This window comes from Triturus cristatus, chromosome 6 (genome assembly GCF_964204655.1).
Source record: "Triturus cristatus chromosome 6, aTriCri1.1, whole genome shotgun sequence".
In the NCBI taxonomy this organism is placed as follows: domain Eukaryota; kingdom Metazoa; phylum Chordata; class Amphibia; order Caudata; family Salamandridae; genus Triturus; species Triturus cristatus.
This window is the reverse complement of record NC_140589.1, coordinates 51,587,920-51,608,409: the sequence shown is the minus strand read 5'-3', so window position 1 is coordinate 51,608,409 and position 20,490 is coordinate 51,587,920. Positions and strand designations below refer to the sequence as shown.

The following is a 20,490-nucleotide window of genomic DNA, read 5'->3' as shown; positions in this document are numbered from 1 at the left end:
ATACCATCCTCAAAATTACTGAGAAGACAGGTCAGGCCTCTAGGGAGCTGCAAAACCACCACTTGTGTTGCTGGGCCTCAGGAAGTCCGTAGGACGACAGGTGCAGCAGACTGGTCAGCTTTGTTGCGGTGCTTGCAGATGCAGGGGAGTGATTCCTTCACCCCAAGGGAGATTTCTTCGAGTGTCCTTAATGTCCACAGGGGTTCTGGAGAACCTGTATGAAGCACAGGCACAGAGGACGCAGAAGACTTGAAGAACAGCGAGACAAGGAGCAGCAGGAGTCTTCCTTGATGCAGTCTCAGTTCCAGTCAAAGAGAGTCCAACAAAATCCAAGTGTCCAGACGATTGAAGAGCGATGTAGTTGCAGGGTTGAGTCTGGAGTATGCAAGGAGGGTACCATCTGTGCCCTTCAGACCAGTCTGGTGGCACTGGCAAGTGCCGCTACCACAGCCAAGTACACTAAGTCCTGTTTGGAAGGTGGTCACCCCTCCCTACGACAGGAAACCTATTGTTCTACCTTCCCTTGCTCGAGCCTGGCACAGCAGCAGGAAGGCAAAATCATGTTTGTGGTCGACAGCAGCACTAGCTTGATTGCAAACCCTGAAGTGCAGTGGGGTCCCCTAAGAGGGCCCTCAGTACATAGGATCATGCTTCCAACGCTAGAATCAGTGTTGAGGTAGGATTCCGACATGTTTGACACCAAACATGACCAGTTTCAGTACAGCCATTATATAGTTAGACATCTTGTAATGATTGATGTCCACTATATAGTTTAAAATGACTGACCACACTTACAAAGCCTGGAGAATTGACTCCGAGGTTTGTAGGTGTGTCCACCTCATGCAAGGGCACCCCCACACTTGTAACCAAGCACCCTGATCACAGGACTGAAGACCTTGCCATAAAGGTGACTTGTAGGTGTTAAGTGCAGTGACCTAAGATATAAGGAAACTTATATCTGTTGTGAGAGGTGCAACCACTAACTCATGCAGGCTGCAATGGCAGGCCTAGTCACAGTTTAAGTGGACTTCCATGGGTGGCATAATACATGCTGCAGCCCGTGGGAGACCCTTGGTGTACCTCTGCCATGAGGACATTAGTAATATATAGTAGGGACTTGTAAGGGTACACCAGTAGCCAATTGTGGAGGTACTAAAGTTCTTACCAGAACCAATCTAGGGAAGTAAGCACATTTTCTGGGGTCCTGACTAGCAGGATCCCAGCAGGCTAGGTCAAAAACATACTGACACCAGGCACAAAGTGGGGGTAACCATGAAAGCAGATCCTACTTTCCACAAAAGATATATCGACAAACAGCTTGTATAATTTCTTGAAGAGCATTAAACCTTAGACCCCTCTTAATCGGGCTTAACACAGTACAGAGACTGCACTGTTGGCAGTCACCTCTAACATCAGACTCTCCTTAGACGCAGAAACGCCGGTCATATTAGTGCTACTGGATCTATCTGTGGCCTTTGACAGGTTCTCTCATCCCATTTTAATCCGCAGACTACATGAGGCATGTCTCCGCGGCAGAGCACAACATTGGCTCAGGGACTTCCTTGAATCCGCACACAAAATGCCTGTCTTGGCCCTTTCAAGTCAAGACTGATGCAAATCAACAAGGGAGTTCCTCAGGGATCATGCCTGAGCCCAACACTGTTTAATATCCATGTAGCACTGCTAGCTCAAATTGTGAGATTGTCTGAGGTGGAGATCATTTCATACACAGATGACACTATTCTTCTCATCTCCTTTGGCCTTGATCCAGATAGAGTGAAAGACAAATTTGCGGGCTGCATAAAGGAAATTGCTGTTTGCATGAACAATAACTGTCTCCAACTAAACAGCGAGAAGACAGAGATCATATTATTTGGCAAAGCCAACGATATATGGTTGGTGGACTGGTGGTCTCCAGAACTTGGTCCAGCCCCTGAATCCAAGCAGGTGGTGGAAAATCGTCTGAAAGTGAAGTTAGACCAATCACTGTCCGAGAAAGATCAAGTTAATGCCAAATGCTGCACCTGCTTTGCTACAATGAGGCTGCTAAAAAAAGCTTTCCGTTGGCACCTGGACACTTCCAGGAAAAGCTCATCCAGGCACTCATAACCAATCGCCTGGACCTTGGGAATGCTTTACTGGTAGCAGTAAATGACAACCTGCTTACCAAGTTGTAAGTAGTGAAGAATACAGCTGCACGGTTGATCTCCAAACTACGGCATGTCGTCCTCTACTCCCATCTTAAGAAAACTGCATTGGTTGCCTATCAGAAAGCAGGTTGTTATCAAACTTTGCTATCTGACACATAAGGCACTTTACAAGGCCAGCCCGGCCTTCCTTCACTCACTATTAGCCCCCCAGACAGCTAAGTTCCTCAAATAAAGCACTTTTGCAGACCCCATTCATTTTCATCTCAAGATTCAGGGGCAGATTCTTTTCATATACGGCCCATACCACTGGAATAAACTCACGCTTCCTCTTCTTACTTGGCCAGATTTTCTATACAGTCAAAACAACAATTGGTCCTGACGTATCTTTTTCAAGACCACAAAAGGCGCAAAGGACTAGAAAATTCAATCCAAACCGTCATTCAAAAAGTTATTCTGTACACAGAGTAATATCACAGAGAGAAAAACTAAAGACAACAGTATTTTTATTTTTTTATTTTTTTGTGAAAACCTTTATTGAGACATAGTAAATGAACAAATCAGATCGTCGCAGGTACCCATTGCAATGGGATGCCCCTACAGACCATCAGAGCGAAACCGGCATCTCTTACACGGCCATTCAGCCGACATCCCGGAGGACCGGCGGAGCTGCAATAATAACATCACACACTGTAGTCCAGACTGAATAACTTCTGAGAATGGAAAGTGCATTAGTCCCCAGTCCATACTCCAGCCCGACGTGCCAGTATGCTATGCCTAGTGTGAGACAACAGTATTTATAAGAAAAATCTTTGTTTATATAATCTTTATGGACAATATTTAATAAGTCATTCTGACAGTAGACGGTTGTCAAAAGAAGAGTGAAAACAAAGTTCTCATGTGCATTGTGAACGTGAAAGGATAAGAGAGAAATCAGGAAAATAAAACAAAATACCGTAATTTTTTATATACACAACACTGGTTGGCGTTAATTATTGATTAACCGAACCAATGTTAGGCATGTATACAGTATCAATCCAATAACTAATTCCCTAGATGGCATCTATTCAGAACGATACCACATATTCAGAAATGCATCATCCTAAATGTTAAAAAAAAAAGCCAATGAGTTGTATTCCAGGCCAAAAGAAGAAATGGTCGACGTTTCGACCCGTCTTCCCCGATAAGGGTAATTTCTACCTCCTCAGGACATAAATACAACCTAGACTTAGTGAAAAATATCATTAAAGCCTATCACTCTGGTATACTTATGTAATGTAAACACCAAACATGAACAGATCTGAAGACACTGACCGTGGTTGTAGCCTGGACAATCCATATGTTGTCCGAGATATAAGGATTCAGTCCTATTCACAGAAACTGTTAGGTGGTCTGCAGCATTACATGTATCCTAATTAGGAAACCACCATCTTATTGCAACAAAACTATATATAGTTGAAGAAAGCGTAAAAGACGACTTACCCCTGCAGAGGAGTAATAGGGCCCCCTAAAGTGCTTCCAAAAGTTATTCCATTATTCAGCGAAATAGGTAACAGGCAAGATCCAGTATGTGTCATTTTGCGGGCACCTCGCCAGAAATATCTAGACAAATAAGTAAAATCAAGCCTGAGCACGTCATTTGTGAAACATAACAAAATCACTATTATGGTAGAACAAGATAAATCGTACCTGAATGCGAGCCCATGCTAAGTGGGGCCTTAATCTTCACTTTTGTTGAGGAGAAAATATTCCTCACTGAAGGGGCACACCACCCATCACCGTTAATGCCTTAAAAAATGTGCGGATAAATATGTCTCAATATTGTAGGCCGCGTACGATAGAACAATATAGGGGCACATGCATCAACAATGCCATTTGCGATTCCTTATTAGCGAAAAATAAGGAATCGCTAATAAGGAATAGCAAAAGGCTATGCATGTAGGAATCGCTATTCAAATAGCGATTCCTTAACTTTCCTTAATTGCTACTAGCAAATTGCGAGTAGCAATTAAGGAATGCCGTCCCAATCATTCCTATGGGCCTCCAGGCCCATAGGAATGAATTGGAGATTGCATAAGCAAATTGCGAGTACCAGTAGGTTCTCGCAAATTGCTCATGCAATTTCAAGGGTGCAAGGGTGTCAAAATGACACCCTATTGCACCCCTGAAATTGATATGTGCACATATGTTGCACACACACATGCTCTAAGGGCATGTGTGTGCGCAACATGAAACTTTGAAAAATGCACAAAAGTGCATTTTTCAAACTTTTAGCAAATTACCATGCAGTTCATCTTCATGGTAATTTGCTCCCCCTATTAGCGAATTCGGTAATTTTTTAACTTTCATGCATTGCATTTAAGGAATCTCAATTTGGGATTCCTTCAATGCAATCGCAATTTAAGGAATCGCTATTTAAGGATTCCTTAAATAGCGATTTTTGTATTCGGGTTGATGCATTGGGATTAGGTTTTATTTACTCGCTAACGGGTGTTATTAGCGATTCGGTATTTTACCGACTGGATTTTGGCTTGATGCATGAGGCTGATAGTGGGTTAGGGGCTTGCCCCTCTTATCTCCCCGATGCCGTGCCTCCAAATAGAAGCCGGAATACCAGAAAAGAGGGTGTGGGCCCTCTCGGTTGAGTCGTAAGGATGCGCACCAAGCGGGAACGTCCTAGATGGAATCCATGACAGGGGCGCCGCGAGCGGTCACCCGCTGGCCGCGTGCCGGTAATGGTCATGGAAAAAAGGCTGCCTGTGTCATTGTGGATTGAAAGATTTACTAAACGGACAAAAGATCACTACTATTCATAGTTATGGGAATGCTAATTAAAATGGCAAAAACATTATAGGAATTCACGCCGGAAGCATGATGACAACCAGGTCACTGAATCAATCGATTGGCATAAATGCATGATATAAACGTGCATACTGTGATATAGTGATAATAAAATGCGAAAACAAATAACTAATATATACATCAAGAACCCGATCACCTCCTGATCACTGAATCAATTAGGAACATTTCCAAAAAACATACCAATTAAATGATACATTCCAACTGAATCATAAGCGCTCAAGTAATGAGACAAGTGAAGGAAAACACACAGTAGAAAAGAGAGATTGCAATAGACATATAGGGACAAATAACTCAACAAAAGGTCACATATACATTCGATTTCACTGCCTGTGGTAACAAACTAAACATGAATGCATTTAGACAATTTCAATTATAAAGACAATGTAACAAACCAAAAACTCTTACAAGTAGACAATTGTTAACACAAAAATGATTCCAGATATAAAGACTAGACTTGCTTCGTGACATTAAAAAACATTGTTTACATTATGTTTGACATTCATGGGTTGTAGTAGGCTAGTGTGCTGGTTACATATTAGTCGAAAGAAAAGTTACTGCACCCGGGTCCACTGTTAATAGATTGGGCCACTCATCATTGATTGAATATAGATAGTGGTACCGGCAGGACACATTGGAGACATAGCCTATATTGTAAAACACAAAACAACAATATTTACAATGTTTACAGCCACACAAATTAAAACAATATTTTACACATATACACCACGGCTTAAATAAGACGTATGTGACCGTTTCAAGGCCAGGATAACATCCTGGCATGTCAGGTGATTGAGGCATTGTAAGGAAAAACCGGGTAAGGGATCAGCCATTATTAAGGGTGACCACTTGTCGTACAATCTCTTCATATTCATTTAAGGAGGTGATCGGGCTCTTGCTGTGCATATTAGTAATTTTTCTTCGCATTCATTATCACTAATTAATTAATTAATGCACGTTTATATCATGAATTTATGCCAATCGAATATATTAGTGACCTGGTTGTCATCGTGTTTCTGGTGTGCATTCCTATATTTTTATACGCCATTTTAATTAACATTCCCATAGTAATGACTAGTTGTATTCTTTTGCCCTTTTAGTAAATCTTTCAATCCACAATGACACCAGGCAGCCTTTTTTCCATGACCATTACCGGCACGTGGCCAGCCGGTGACAGCTCATAGCGTCCGTGTCATGGATTCCATCTAGGACGTGCATACTTGGTGCGCCTCTTTACTACATAACCGAGAGGGCCTACACCCTCTTTTCCAGTTTTTCCCCCCGCACGAATGGGTATGCTGGTTAGGTCTCGCTGAGACAGCGAAAGCTGTCTCTTTGTTAGGTCACGCTGAGACAGCGAAAGCTGTCTCTTTAGGTCTCGCTGAGACAGCGAAAGCTGTCTCTTTGAGATATTTTGTAAGTGGGTTTTCAAAAGTGCTACCCACATGGTTTGGTGGCCTAGAGCTTGAGTGCACGATGGCGTGCACGTGCACAGCTGCTCCTCTGCTCATTGCATTCCCCCCTCCCTTCTCACCCAGCCCTTTGATGCTCTGCTTGCATCTCCCCAACGCGATCACTTTCACTTTCTTTTTTTAAGTAAACCACATCCTCAAAACAGCTGCTCCTCTGCTCATTCCATTCCCCCCTCCCTTCTCACCCAGCCCTTTGATGCTCTGCTTGCATCTCCCCAACGCGATCACTTTCACTTTCTTTTGTTAAGTAAACCACCTATAAATAAGGACCTAACTCCTCTATTTCCTTGTCTGACAAACGAAGCCGCACATCCTCAAAAACTTGTTGCCACAAAAACAAACTCTCCTTTACAAATATAGATTTCTATTGTCTGTTCCGATAGAAAAACAGAAGTCCGTTTTCCTTCTGACAGCTGCCTGCATGGAAGTCCATTTTCTATATCTACTATCCATTAGAAAGCTTCCCCATTCTCGGAACTAAAAGGCTTTCTTCCTGTGACAGAGGTGAGCCCGTGCTAGTCGTTACTTACCATAAACTTGCTGAGCTAGGAATGTTGAGCGCGTGAAGCGCTTCAGTAAATCAAATGCAAACACACTACTTGACAGAGCGTTTTAGATGCATGTACATAAAACATTTGTGTCTTTTAAGAGCAAACCTGTCTCAAAAGCAGTACCTCCGAATCATACTGTATGCAGACCAGTTTTAAATAAATGAAAAAAAGATACCGAATATCCAATAAAATCGTGAGACTCTCTTCCTCGCTGTGCTGTATTGACTGTTGAACTGCTCCAGCAAATCACTTTGCTCGTGTAGCCTTGTTTTCTTAGTCTATTCATGTTCCAGCGCTTCTATGCTTCAAACATCTGGGTGTCCCTTGTGATTCCAGGCAAAGACTGTGTTCCAAACGCCTCCTTTTGTTGCTTGCGGCTTTTTACTAGCTACTGGCTAGCAACATCACCGTGTGATATTTTCTTTCTACAGCCCTTATGTTTACTCTGCTGTGAACGTCACAACACTGCACACAGCTTGCAAACACTGTTGATTGCTTCGTAGTTCACAACAGGGCTGTAATTTTCACCAAAGGACTCCTGAAGATATGCACTTTAATGTACACGACCACAGCAGAAAGAACACTGCTTCCTTTCTACCAGTGTCCCTATAATCGGTCTTTCCTGTCCCTTCCTTCACAAGCTCCCTCCAGCAGCAGGAATGCTGAAGCCCAAACGTCCCCTGGCAGATTTGAGGGCAGAGCAATAACTGGACTAGCACAGCCAAGAAAGGCGTTCAGCCCTTGGTACTCGGATGTAGGTAATTTGCACCTTGTAAAATGACTGGGTACTCGGGTGTAAGAAATCGGGTTATTTTCTCTCACTGTAAACTCTGATGATCAAGGGCCATATGTATGAACACATTTTCCCATAGACACAGAATGGGTAAAACCCTTTGATACATATGGCCCTAAGACACTAGAGGCAAAGCACAGCTGAAGTCCTGTTTATTTTAGGCAACGTGTTGCTTTACCAGGTAACTCTGATGTTGAAGGCACCGGTGGGGTACCCAATTCTTTATTTCTTCTTCTTTGTGCTCTTTTCACACGCATGATTTCTTTAATCTCGCCGCTAGGGTTATGAAATCCCGTTAGCGTAGTAACCAGCCTGGACTCTACAATGCAGCAGTTGGCTTCCTTATTCACACATTAATAGAGGTTCAGGAAACATCCGGTTCAGCTGCAAGTTATAGGAATCCATCTATAGGATAGCCCACCAGGAGCATGGGACTTCCCTGCTCAGCCTCTGGTCTCAGCTGGTGTAAGAGCCATACAACACTTCAAGTAACTTAGCAACATTCCATGGAACATCATACACCTGGTGGAGGAGGGACACCTAACACACGGAAAGCAAGACACAACATGGGTCACTTAGGCCGAGGTAAAGACCATGACCGGACCATGGAATTGGTGAAAAGGTCAGCATTATAATAGCCCTGCTGACTAACGAGAACCTATGGCCAGGCAGAGCTCCATGAAAGAGGCGGCATTGAAGAAAGTGTTTAGGAAAGGAGTAGAAACGGGGTTCAGTTTTACCAGATCTTTCCCTAAAAACTCAGAGCAGACGGGAGCTGCAAGTAATCAGGAAGTGAACAGAGCCCGCAGCTTCAATCCCCGCAACCAGCAAGTCAGAGCTCCGCATAAGTGGTCATTCGGGTGTAAGATGCCCGGAGTTCCTGTCCAGGTCCAGGGTGAGGCTGCCTGGAGTGGTGTGATCGGGCTCTTGCCTTTGGTGATGACTCTCTGCCTGATCGGATTATATTCCTACTAATTTGTGCCAGGTCAGTGTTTCATCTGTTGTGGCAGCATTCGAGGGTGAGCATTGTCTTGCGTGAATATACGAAAAGTCAAAAACAGTGTTCACAATTTACTGTTAAATCCAACAGTGTTGTTAGAAAACTGCTGTAGTCTAGTCGTTTAGTCTAGAGCGAGTTTCTCTGTCTGAGAGAAGTGACAGCGCCTCTCTAGCAGCTGTCATGTAGGTCCTTCCATGGGAACTGTCATTAGGTCTCGCCTGAGCCAGCGCTTTAGCGCTGCACTCACGAGAGCTTTTGTAAAAGGGGGATCTGGAAGTGCAAACAGTGCTTTTCAGGCCTCCAAATACAGTGCATGTGCGCCGGGCGCGCGCACCATTTGGCAGCCTGAAAAGCACTGCCTGATCACTTTAAAGGCCGCTTTGATGTCCTCAGTGAGCCGCGCGGCCATTGAGGACATCAAAGTGCACACCATTTGCCACCCCCTTCTTGCTTGTTATTGTCTAGCTAGGTGTTAAAGCGCTGCCTCGTGTTGTTTCTATCTATTTTGTTTCTCCTTCCTGTTCGTCCTTGTTTCCTTTGATCCCTATCTTTCCCTTTCTCAATCTCACCCTCTCCCTGCCTTTTACAACTGCGGCCGCACCACTGTGCCCGCCCCCACTCCCCCCTCCCACTCCCTCCTCGTCAGCTTCAGTGCGCACTTGTTCCAATATGCCACGGGGTGACGGGAAACAAAGTGAAAGCAATCTCCGTTGGACGCTTGTTTCCTTTGAACCCTATCTTGCCCTTTCTCAATCTCACCCTCTCCCTGCCTTTTACAACTGCGGCCGCACCACTGTGCCCGCCCCCACTCCCCCCTCCCACTCCCTCCTCGTAAGCTTCAGTGCGCGCTTGTTCCAATATGCCACGGGGTGACGGGAAACAAAGTGAAAGCAATCTCCGTTGGACGCAGACTCTTACACTGAAAAAGTACATCTGAGAGTTTGTATGATGAGCCCTTTTCACTCTACGCTGTGCCTTTCTTTTAGCATTGTACAGGGAACAGCTGGTAGTCCACTGCAGATAGTATGACGTGCAGTAATAACTGATGGACTTCCCAGCCATCATTTTATGGATAGCATCTACATAATGCCTACCGGGCAAAGCGAAAAAAAAGACTCTGAAAATGTTGGCATTAAACCCGTTTTCTTGTTGAATCGCTTGCAGAAATTGTCACTTAAACCGTCACGCGGGAGGCAGGCCAATGCCACCCAACAGCACACTGTAAACCTAGAAATATCACACATATGCACCCTGAAAACGTGTCAGTTATGACCTCATACACTCTCATGGGCGATGCGGCTAGCCGCTATGTGACGACAAGGCAGTCAGCCAGCCATACATTAAAGTAAACAAGCCCTCCTATTCACGGCAGACTGTTGTGGAGAAAGAATATTGGGCAGCACGTCTTTACAGTGTTACGGGAGTTGGCCGAACTGCGTACGTTTTATCCCAGCCATCTAGACAAAGAACACTCACTGCATTTATGAGGGTTGTGAACTACCACAGGAGCGAATGCAAATAAAGACCCAAGAGAACACGGCTAGTGCGCAGGTAACTCAATCTATTTTTTTGGTGTGCAGATTTATATAGCGTGAACTCGACCCAAAGGTGTTGGAGCTCTTTACATGAGCCCCAGTTACGTTACACAAGGACACATTCATTACTTGGTAGACGCAGGGAGATTAAGTGATTTGCCCAGAATCACAGGATGTTGAAGAGAATGCACAGATCACGGCCCTCGCACCAGAGGGACTCGCTGTGTGCACTCACAGATGCACACAGCTTGCACGCTTAACTTTCGACAACAATGCAAACATTTGCTCAAAATGACACTATGAAAGGTACTGCTGGCTAACAAGTGAGGCTTGGCTAAAAATATATCCCACGACACACACACCGCCACTCAGCAGCGATGCAAAACATGTACTGCACTGCCCCTCCCAACCTGAAACTAAAGAACCCTTGTATTGCAAGCATATTTGGGTCACAGTCAGGGGAATCCCAGTGAAGTATTGCAGCTGGTTCACTTTACCTTTATTATCAAGGACACACAAGGGACGTCACACACACAAGAAAACCACACACACAGATACATCTGGTATAAAGTCTGAACGTGAGGAACTGCACGGATTAGAAGTGGGGGTGAAACAACAAATACCAGCATTTGAGCCAGAAACACAGGAGAGGCGGGTTGGTAGGGATTCTGCTCCACTCTGCATGGGTAACTGCTCATTGCATCACTCCCGGCTGCAGCCCCCACGCGCAGCCTCTGTATTCTGCACTGTAGGCTGGGCATAACACTTGTTATATCTTCATCCGCGCAGGCCATCTTTACTCTACTGTACACTGGGCAATCACCTGCCATTGTTACTCATCATAGTAGCACCACTTCCAGCGGCCGGTATGGGAGTAGGGCAGTGCCTGCTGTTGTAAAGTGGATATGGTGCTACTATGTGCTAGTCCGCATAACCCCTCAACCCCCTAACTATTCTATTGGTGATTTACCAGCTACGATGGGAGCGATGACCCGTGTGGTGGCTTAACCAGACGGACTCCAGCAGCATCGGATTCAGGACAAACTCAGGGCCAATTGGTTTTTTTTTTTGTTGTTTTATTTTTATATAGCACGAACTTGAGTGAAAGGTGTGTATTTATGTTGCATTGAGTAGAGTACATAACTACACTCAACATAATACCACTCAGTACCACATAATTACACATCACATAATTACCCTGTATTCAGTACAACATAAATACACTCCACATACCACTCAGTACTACATAATTGCACGCCACGTAATTACTCTCTACTTAATGCAACATAAATACTCTCCACACAATTCCAATCTGTGCCACATAATTACATTGTACTCAATGCAACATAAATGCACACCTTTCACTCAAGTTCGTGCTATATAAAAAAAATAAAATAAAAAAAAAACAATTGCAATGCAATAGGTCTCACATTACTGAATCTTGGAGTTTCTAGTGTTGCATTATTATTAGCAATGCCAACAGCTCAAACTTTTATAATGCGAGACCTATTGCATTGCAAATGCTTGTTTCTATTTGCAGGCATGGCATCGGGGAGGTAAGACGTGCAAGCCCTTTTCGTACGCGACCTACAATATTGAGACATATTTATTCGCACATTTTTTAAGGCATTAACGGTGATGGGTGGTGTGCCCCTTCAGTGAGGAATCTTTTCTCCTCAACAAAAGTGAAGATTAAGGCCCCTCTTTGCATGGGCTCGCATTCAGATACGATTTATCTTGTCCTACCACGATATTGATTTTGGGGTTTTTCACAAATGACGTGCTGAGGCTTGATTTTACTTATTTGTCTAGATTTCTCTGGTGAGGTGCCCGTGAATTGGCACATACTGGATCTCACCTGTTATTTGTTTTGCTGAATAATGGAATGACATTTGGAAGCACTTTAGGGGACCCTAATACTCCTTTGAAGGTATAACTCTTCTTTTATGACTTCTTCAACTATATAGAGTTGTGTTGCAATAAGATGGTGGTTTTCTAATTAGGATTCTTTTAATGTTGCAGACTATCCTACAGTTTCTGTGAATAGGATTGTTTCTTTATCACTGTTGTATTGTCTACCCCTCCCTATTGCTCCGTCTCTAGCGTTGGTCTCTGCAGAGGCGTTAGTAGCAGCCCTATGATGAAGCATGCCACAACTTGTTGTGGGTGAGGGCAGTTTTAACAAATCAGGTGTGCTCCCCTGGCTGACTGCATCCATACAAACAAAACAAAGACGACTGTTTATCGCCCTATCATCAGCATAACCATAACATTGAAACCCAAAAGAGGCAATCAAATCTGCCAATGGAGCAATATATATATTAAAAAGAGTTGAACTCGTTTCATACAATTCTGTTCATTGATGCCTGCTGACAACAAAAGCACAACCAAACTTTGCTCCTATTTCGTTTAACTTTTGACAAAAGAGATTTAAGGACATCAGCTCTATTCATATTTCTCTAGTATGCTGAAATTGAAGGAATGCTGGTGGCCCCCTTTGGGACCTTGAGTAATTGCATAAGATACTGCACCACTGCTTCAGAAAATATTTTTGTCTGATTTCAGTACACTCTGATAACCCTAAGGTACTGCAGCCCTCCAAGAGAAGGATTAGTGCTCACTCCAGGAAGCCTCTTATAGAAAGAATTTGTGTCTGGCTCCGGGGACCTCTATCACTTACCTAAGGTACTGCAGCCTGCTACAACAAACACGTGATTCCCACTGAAGGGATGTCTAAAAATCAAGTATTAGCAAGGTTGAAAGATATGAATGAATGTCCAGTTACAGGTCAGATCTACTGGATTTGGTAGTGTATATACTATTTACATAAAACGAGATTTGTTGGTTCCGCCAATGCTTTTTCTACTTTCTGAGTGTCTCTGTGCAATGGTGGCTCTCGGTGTTCTAAATCAATAATTGAAAGTATATTGCAATGGGTGTTCCATGTCTTGGTATCAAGAAGTTCCAGTTACTGGCTTAAACTATATCAGGGACTGAGCTGAAAAGCACTATAGCTTTAGGTTGATTACCTATGTATACTTAAATCAAGTTCACTGTTCCAGTAAGTCTGTCTCCATTCAGTGTACTGAATTATGCAATGCATTTTTTATCATTTCAATTGCCTTAAAATAACACATTGCTCTTTTTATTCAACAGATATCTATAAAGTTTACAAATGAGCCCCCTCAGGGAATGCGCGCTGGTTTGAAGAGAACATTTGCAGGAATCAGTCAAGATATGTTGGATGTCAGCAATCTGCCCATGTGGAAACCTTTGCTTTATACTGTTGCATTCCTGCATTCAGTTGTACAGGTATTGTTTTTTTGCAATATCAAAGCGGCCATCAAACAAAACGGGCAGTTTTCTTAGACCAATCTGTAGTCACCAATGATACGGACAGAAAATCTCTTTGTATGATTATTTTTGGAGAGTAAGCAGGAGTTGAGAAGTGTTATGCAAGTTCAGAGTGTGTGTGGGTGGTTGCAGGACTGTGTGCGTATGAGAGAGGGGGTATTGGAAGCTTTCGCTGCTGGTGCAGTGAGTGTTGGGTGTGAGTAAGTGCATGGAACTTTGCGAGAAGTGTAGAACGATCCTTGGTCTAGTGTGGTGGGGCAAGGCAGCAGCGTATGGAGGCATTGAGGGTGCAGAAGGTTGCAGCGGGAGAGGAGAGGACCAGGGTTCCTGGTGCTGGGCATGGTACAGGAGTGGGTGGGTGCAGATGGGCTTGCCTTTGGTATGCCTTCTGCTCACCAGCGGTGCGCTAGCACTGCGGCCACCTTTGAGTAGGTCCCTGAAGTGGGGAGGAGTGATGTCACTTCCCGTGCAGATGGATGATGGGAAATCCAGCTATGTCACTTCCTGTGCAGATGGATGAAGGGAAATCTAGTGATGTCACTTCCTATGCAGATGGATTTAGGAAATGAGTCATCTTAGTTGGCTTCTTCTTTTAAAGACAGTTTTGGTGGAAAACCAGTGATGCCAATTTCTGTGCTGATGGATTAGGGGAGATCCAGTGGTGTCACTTCCTGTGCATGTGGCTGATGGGAATGCCAGTGATGTTACTTCCTTTGCAGATGGATGGTGGAATGTTATATTACCAGTTTTGTAAAGTGCGGTAAATATCGCGAAAGGTGTCCTGGTGTTAAGTAAACACAGGGAAGGAAGCGTCCAAATCAAAGCACAGTGCTGTCAAGTTAGTTGTTGAAAGGCCAGGTCTTCAAAACCTCCTTTACCATGGACTGGATTCATATTCAATGAGGCATATTCGAGTTTTTCATGCATAGTACACCACCAAAAACATGGCTGTGTACCGTGTCTACCAAACATGCATTTCGCTTACTCTATTTAGAGCCAGGGGTTCTGTGATGTTTCCGACGGCAGAGCCTACGTTAACCCCACCGGTGGATGACCGACAGCTCAGTCAACATTGTACATTTATATAGCATTTATTACCCCTATGTTGGGCTCTGAAGCTCTCACCTACAAGGGTTGCATGCTATTCCTTGTAGAGTGTGTGGTTGGAAATGTGTTTTTTGTTTTTTTGTTTTGATCCTATGTGGAAAGTATTTCCATGTTGTACATGATGACCACCAAAGTGCAGTTATTGTGTTATGGGATACAGCACTTCGCAGTAGGACGGATGAAGAACTGTGAGAGAGTGGTGCTCAGTTTATGGCTTTTAGTAAGCTGGTAGCTTTTTAAAAAAAATTCAATTGCTTTTTATTTGTTTTGCAGAATCCCGATTGTGCTACATAGAAACATCAACGTCTACAATTAACACACATTAAAACTGGTAAACACATGTTTTCAGCAACAGCTTAGTGACTATCACTATCCATTCATTGAAAATCAAAAGTCCACACCAAATAGTATATTCCAAATATCTAAACAGGACAGTGCAGTCAATGCAAGGAAAAGAGAAAGCAAATAGAACCAATAGTTCTATATACTTGTGGGGAAGATGGGGACACCCTTGTCAAACAAAGGACCCCATGAGGAATCTATATACCCACTTGTGCCGCTTCCATAATGACGCACCCATTATCCCACCCAGATATCCTTCTCTGGTGTATACATGCCCAGCTACTCTGGGGGACTTAAAGAGGACGTTTGTCACATTTCGCTTCCAGTTCGACAATGATCGCATCCCATTCATCACATGCTCTCCGTTTTCTATCTGGTGCTGCAATTCATCTTAATGTGCCCGCTTCAGCACGTGCCCATAGCCTTCTGTCCTGCTGCCATACCAGAATGCTCGAGACAGATGCTAATTTCCAGAATATGGCTACTTCAAATACTAATATCAGGGCAACAAATCTGCAGGTGTACTTGGTGTGCTTTGATCTGGGGAAATGACTCAATAGACACACCATTGCTGTCCTCAAGATCAAACTTTCAATATTGTACAGCACAACTGCCACCACAGCAGGTCAATAAAGAACCACAAATGCACATGTCCAAACCACATGGTAAAACTCTTCATCCTTTGAGCCACATCATGGACACTCAGAAGATACTTCAGCATATATCTTGCTGAGACACTTAGGGGACAGCTACATCTGGTTCACATAACTAAATTGTATATTTAAAATGTGGAGTATGTAAGACGGTTTGTAAATGTTCCATAAAGCACGTCCATTGGACATCTCATTTTCTTCTTAAGTCACTACTCATGCACGTGTAGTTGGGCAACAATACATTATACAGTGAGTTTCTTCAGCCATTTCATCCAACATGCTCTGTCTACACGCACCAATAGCTGGACGGAATAGATAGGCCTTTCTGATAAAAATGTTTAAAAAAATAAATTAAAAAAACCATGACCAGATATCCCCTCAGGGAATGCCGCTGTATGTCTTCTTTTTCAACCACAGTCCCCTCCCTCCATCCATCTCACCATCCACTGCACCTAGACAGCTAAATAATGTACTTATAATAGGATGCCCTCACATACCCCTGAAGTGTAGGTGTTTGATGAGGGCTTCCGCCTTCTTCCAGTCCCCCATATTAAGTTAGAAAGGACTCCCTGAAGTTCCCTGGAGAATCTGACTTTAATAGCTATTGGTAGGGCCACAAACCAGTAGGGCAATCTTGGGAGCGCCAGCATTTTGGCCATCGCAACCCTACCCATTTGGGAGAGGGATAGACTGTTCCAGAACGATATCGACCTCTTGGTGGCCGACATACGTCAGATTTCCCTCCATCAATAGCCCCTCCTCCCTCTAATATACCTGGACCCAAAGTAATAAAATGTGTCAAATCAATATGTCAACCGAGTATCATTGTATTACTGATGGGTGACATCTGAGAGCAGGCGAAGCAGAAATAAACACGATTTTGTCCAGTTAATCTGAAGCCCACAAAATTTACCAAACTCGTTTTCGACCTGCATCACATCTCGAGGGTGGGCCTCTCGTAAATGTAGTAAAGCGTCATCCATTTCTAAGGAAACAGAATTTCAGCGCCCTTCCAATATCATCCTTTACTTTGGTCTCCTCTGGGGCAGCAGACAAGCCTGGGGCTTCATGGTCCGAGCAAACATCATCAGAGACAGTGGACAACCCAGAAGAGACCTCCACTTTCAATGGAGAGACAATTACTGTAGTGACCTGGGGACAGGGCACTAGGACCCTGCAGCTGGACACTTGGGGACCCGAGGGCAACCGGACACCACATCCGGTCAAGGGTGTGGGGAGGGGCAGAAAGGGGACGAGAGGGAACGAGGGTGGACATAGGTACAAGGAGCTCGTGTACTGAAACGAATAAAGAAACAAGATCACCCCTACCTGTGTCCTTTGTCTTTCCTGGGGGACACGACAACTGGCGACGAAAGGTGGGATCCACAGGAAGCAAAATCGTCATCCTCCCGACCCGAAGCCGGCGTGACGAACCAGGAGCCCACCCTGGTCCGCCGGACGACTAAAGAAGAATCGCGACGATCGACGATCATCCCGATCATCGCGCCGACTGCACGATCAGAAAAGCCAGGAGCCCACCCTGGTCTGAGGAAGCAGTGAAGCGGAAAACGGCGCGGGAGCCCACCCCGGCCGCGGAACAAGTAATGCGGTAAGCAGCGCTCAAGAGAAGCGCAATTTAAATAATTGAAGCGCCCGCCTGTGAAGCGAGAAGCGCCAGCACCATAGACTGAAGGAGAGAGTGCGCGTTATTTGAATAAACTCTCGCGAGAGCGGCGGCCATCTTTAAGTCAGGCGAAAAGGGCCAATCAGAGCGAAGAACAGCGTGGCAGCCATTTTGGAAGGTCAGGCAGACTGGGAGAAGATCGAAACATTGTGAGATTACGGTGGCCATTTTGAAGTCAGGCGAAACGGGCCAATCAGAGCGAAGAACAGTGCGGCGGCCATTTTGAGGTCAGGCAGCCATTGAAATCAATAGAAAAAGTGAAAAAGAGAGGAAAATGACACAAAAGAAGGGAAAAAAAGTGAAACAAAGCAGGATACGGCAGAAACAAAAGGACAAATAAAGGAAACAAATCAATAAATACAAATAAATAAATAAAGAACAAGGTAGAAGGAAAATGAGCGACAATGAGGAGAAGACGAGCACGCAAGCCATATTCCGCAGGCCTCTACCGTTCAGCCTATCGGAGCCACAAGTGGGCATCCGGTGGGAGAGATGGATCAGGAAATTTGAGCGCTACATGAGCACCACGGATGTCCCGGATAGCAAGCAGCTGCACCTGCTTCTGAATCTTGCAGGTGATGAAATAGAGGATCTATTGTTAACGTTCCCCGCTGATCAAACGGCGGACTACAAAGGAGTGATAAAGTGTCTCACTCAGAAGTTTGACCCTCAACGAAATGTTGATTTCGAGAGATACACATTCAACGCTGCGTGGCAACAAGGAGAAGAGAGTCTAGATGACTTTGCAACGAGATTAAGAAAATTGGTCACATACTGCGAGTTTGACAAATTTGACAATGAGCAAGCAATAAGACTGCGCATCATCGAAGGCTGTCAATCGATGGAGTTCAGAGCACGCGTCTTGAAGGAACCAACAACGCTGGAAAACATATTGACCATGGCTCGCACGGAAGCAAGGGCCACAGAGCACACCAAGCAGATGGAGCTAGGAAAAGAGAAGAAAGTAGCGGTGGCACATCGCGTCACTGGGAACTTCAAAAAGAAAGAATTCCAGGCGCAGACTGTACCAAAGAAGGGCGAACAGACATGCTACCGGTGCGGCCTCGAATTTCCACTCGTCGGTGCCTGCCCTGCCATGGATCAAAAGTGCAGGAAGTACAACAGGGACAATCATTTTTCAAGCACGTGCATGACAAGACAATTCAGGAGTGAAAGAGGCAGAACAATGAGACCAAGGATGACAAGTAACAGGTACGCACGGCACATGGAAACAGCAAATCGCAGCTCCTCCGAAGAAGCAGAAGAAACAGAAGCTCCGGTGTCGGAAGCCAGACTATATCTCATGTCAGATGCACCAAGAGAAGGGAAAGAGACAGAACACATTCATCTTGTGGAGAAAAAAGAAATAAAGAAGACAGCAACGGTGGACATCGGCGTAGGAAGCCACCAAGCTAAGTTTGTACTTGACAGTGGAGCAACATGCAACATCATGTGCATGTCAGAATACCAGAAAATGAGAGTGAAACCACAACTATCACCGTCAACAGTGGATGTGTTCACTTGGGGTTCCAAAAGGCCAGGAGACAACATGAGAAAATTCACGGAAATATTGACATACAAAGACAGATTCTACCAAGAGGAAATACATGTGCTCAAAGAAGACATCCCAGCACCATGCCTACTCAGCAATGTGACGGCACAGGTGATGGGGCTACTAGCAATGACATACCACATGTCGGAAACAAAAAACATCCTACAAAAATACCCAGCCATACTAAAAGGTCTTGGCAAGCTGAAAGGGAAACAAATAACATTGCACATCAATGAAGCGATCAAACCGGTAGCTCAGCATCATAGACGAGTACTAATACATCTCCAACAACAAGTTGAAGATGAAATAACAAGTCTACTGGCGCAAGACATAATCGAACCAGCGGAAGGACCAACGCCATGGGTGTCTCCGATCGTGGCAGTTCCCAAGAAAAATACCTCAAAGATCCGCATCTGCGTGGACATGAGGATCCCAAATACAGCAATCGCAAGGGAACGTAACCCGGGGCCACATCTAAATGACATGATAAGCTGACTCACTGGAGCGTGCCGGTTCTCGAAGCTGGACTTGTGCAAAGGATACCATCAGCTAGAACTAGATCACCAGTCCAGGTACATCACAACATTCTCCACGCATCTGGGCCTGTTCAGATATAAGAGGCTAAGCTTCGGAATCTCATCGGCAGTGGAGATTTTCCAGGAAGCAATACGGCAAGTGATAAGGCCAGTGCGAAACAGCCTCAATAACAGTGATGGCATCTTGGTATTTGGAAAAACAGACAAAGAGCATGACGCAGCGTTGCGTCAAGTGTGCACACAACTGGAGCAAGCAGGCCTAACATTAAATGGAGAGAAATGTGAGCTGGGGAGAGGGGAACTAGTGTTCTTCGGGCACATTTTCTCCAAACAGGGATGAGGCCAGATCCCAGCAAGGTTGAAACACTGAAGAACGCAACTCCTCCGACAGATGTTGCGGAAATAAGATCATTCCTGGGCCTCGCTAGCTATTGTGTGCGGTACATACAGGATTTCGCCACAGTGAGCACACCACTAAGAGAACTGACTAAACAAGGGCAGAAGTTCATCTGGTCCCAGGAATGTCACAAGGCATTCGAAGAAATAAGAAAAGCAGTAATGTCGGTGGAACACCTGGCCTACTTTGACCCACTACTATGCACTGAACTGACTGTCGATGCCAGCCTAGTAGGACTAGGAGCAATTCTAGCGCAGCATTTGCCAGGGAGAGACTCACAGAGGAAAATTGTTGCATATGCAAGCAAAAGCTTAACAGACGTTGAAAAGGCATACTCACAAGCGGAGAAGGAGAGCCTATCAGTGGTATGGGCATGTGAACACTACCACATGTTTATTTATGGAAAATCATTTACAATAATAACTGATCATCAGGCGCTAGTGACGATCTACGGCAGCCCATCAGCAAAAATGCCACCCCGGATTGAACGCTGGGGTATAAGACTGGT

At 44.7% G+C, this 20,490-nt stretch overlaps 1 protein-coding gene and 1 long non-coding RNA gene across 2 annotated transcripts in view; one reads left to right on the top strand and one right to left on the bottom strand.

The window, feature by feature from the left end:
- Nucleotides 1–20,490, top strand: part of DNAH8 (dynein axonemal heavy chain 8) — a 13,985,216-nt gene that overhangs the window by 12,779,407 nt on the left and 1,185,319 nt on the right. The window contains exon 85 of the mRNA XM_085610239.1: nt 13,514–13,669. Within this exon, the coding sequence (XP_085466365.1) occupies nt 13,514–13,669 (156 nt within the window). The remainder of the gene's footprint in view (nt 1–13,513; nt 13,670–20,490) is intronic.
- LOC146813757 (uncharacterized) lies at nt 2,791–7,270 on the bottom strand. The gene is made up of 3 exons (XR_014962897.1): nt 7,205–7,270; nt 3,630–3,749; nt 2,791–2,924 (listed from the first exon to the last, which is right to left on the bottom strand). It is a non-coding gene; the product is annotated as an uncharacterized LOC146813757 (long non-coding RNA).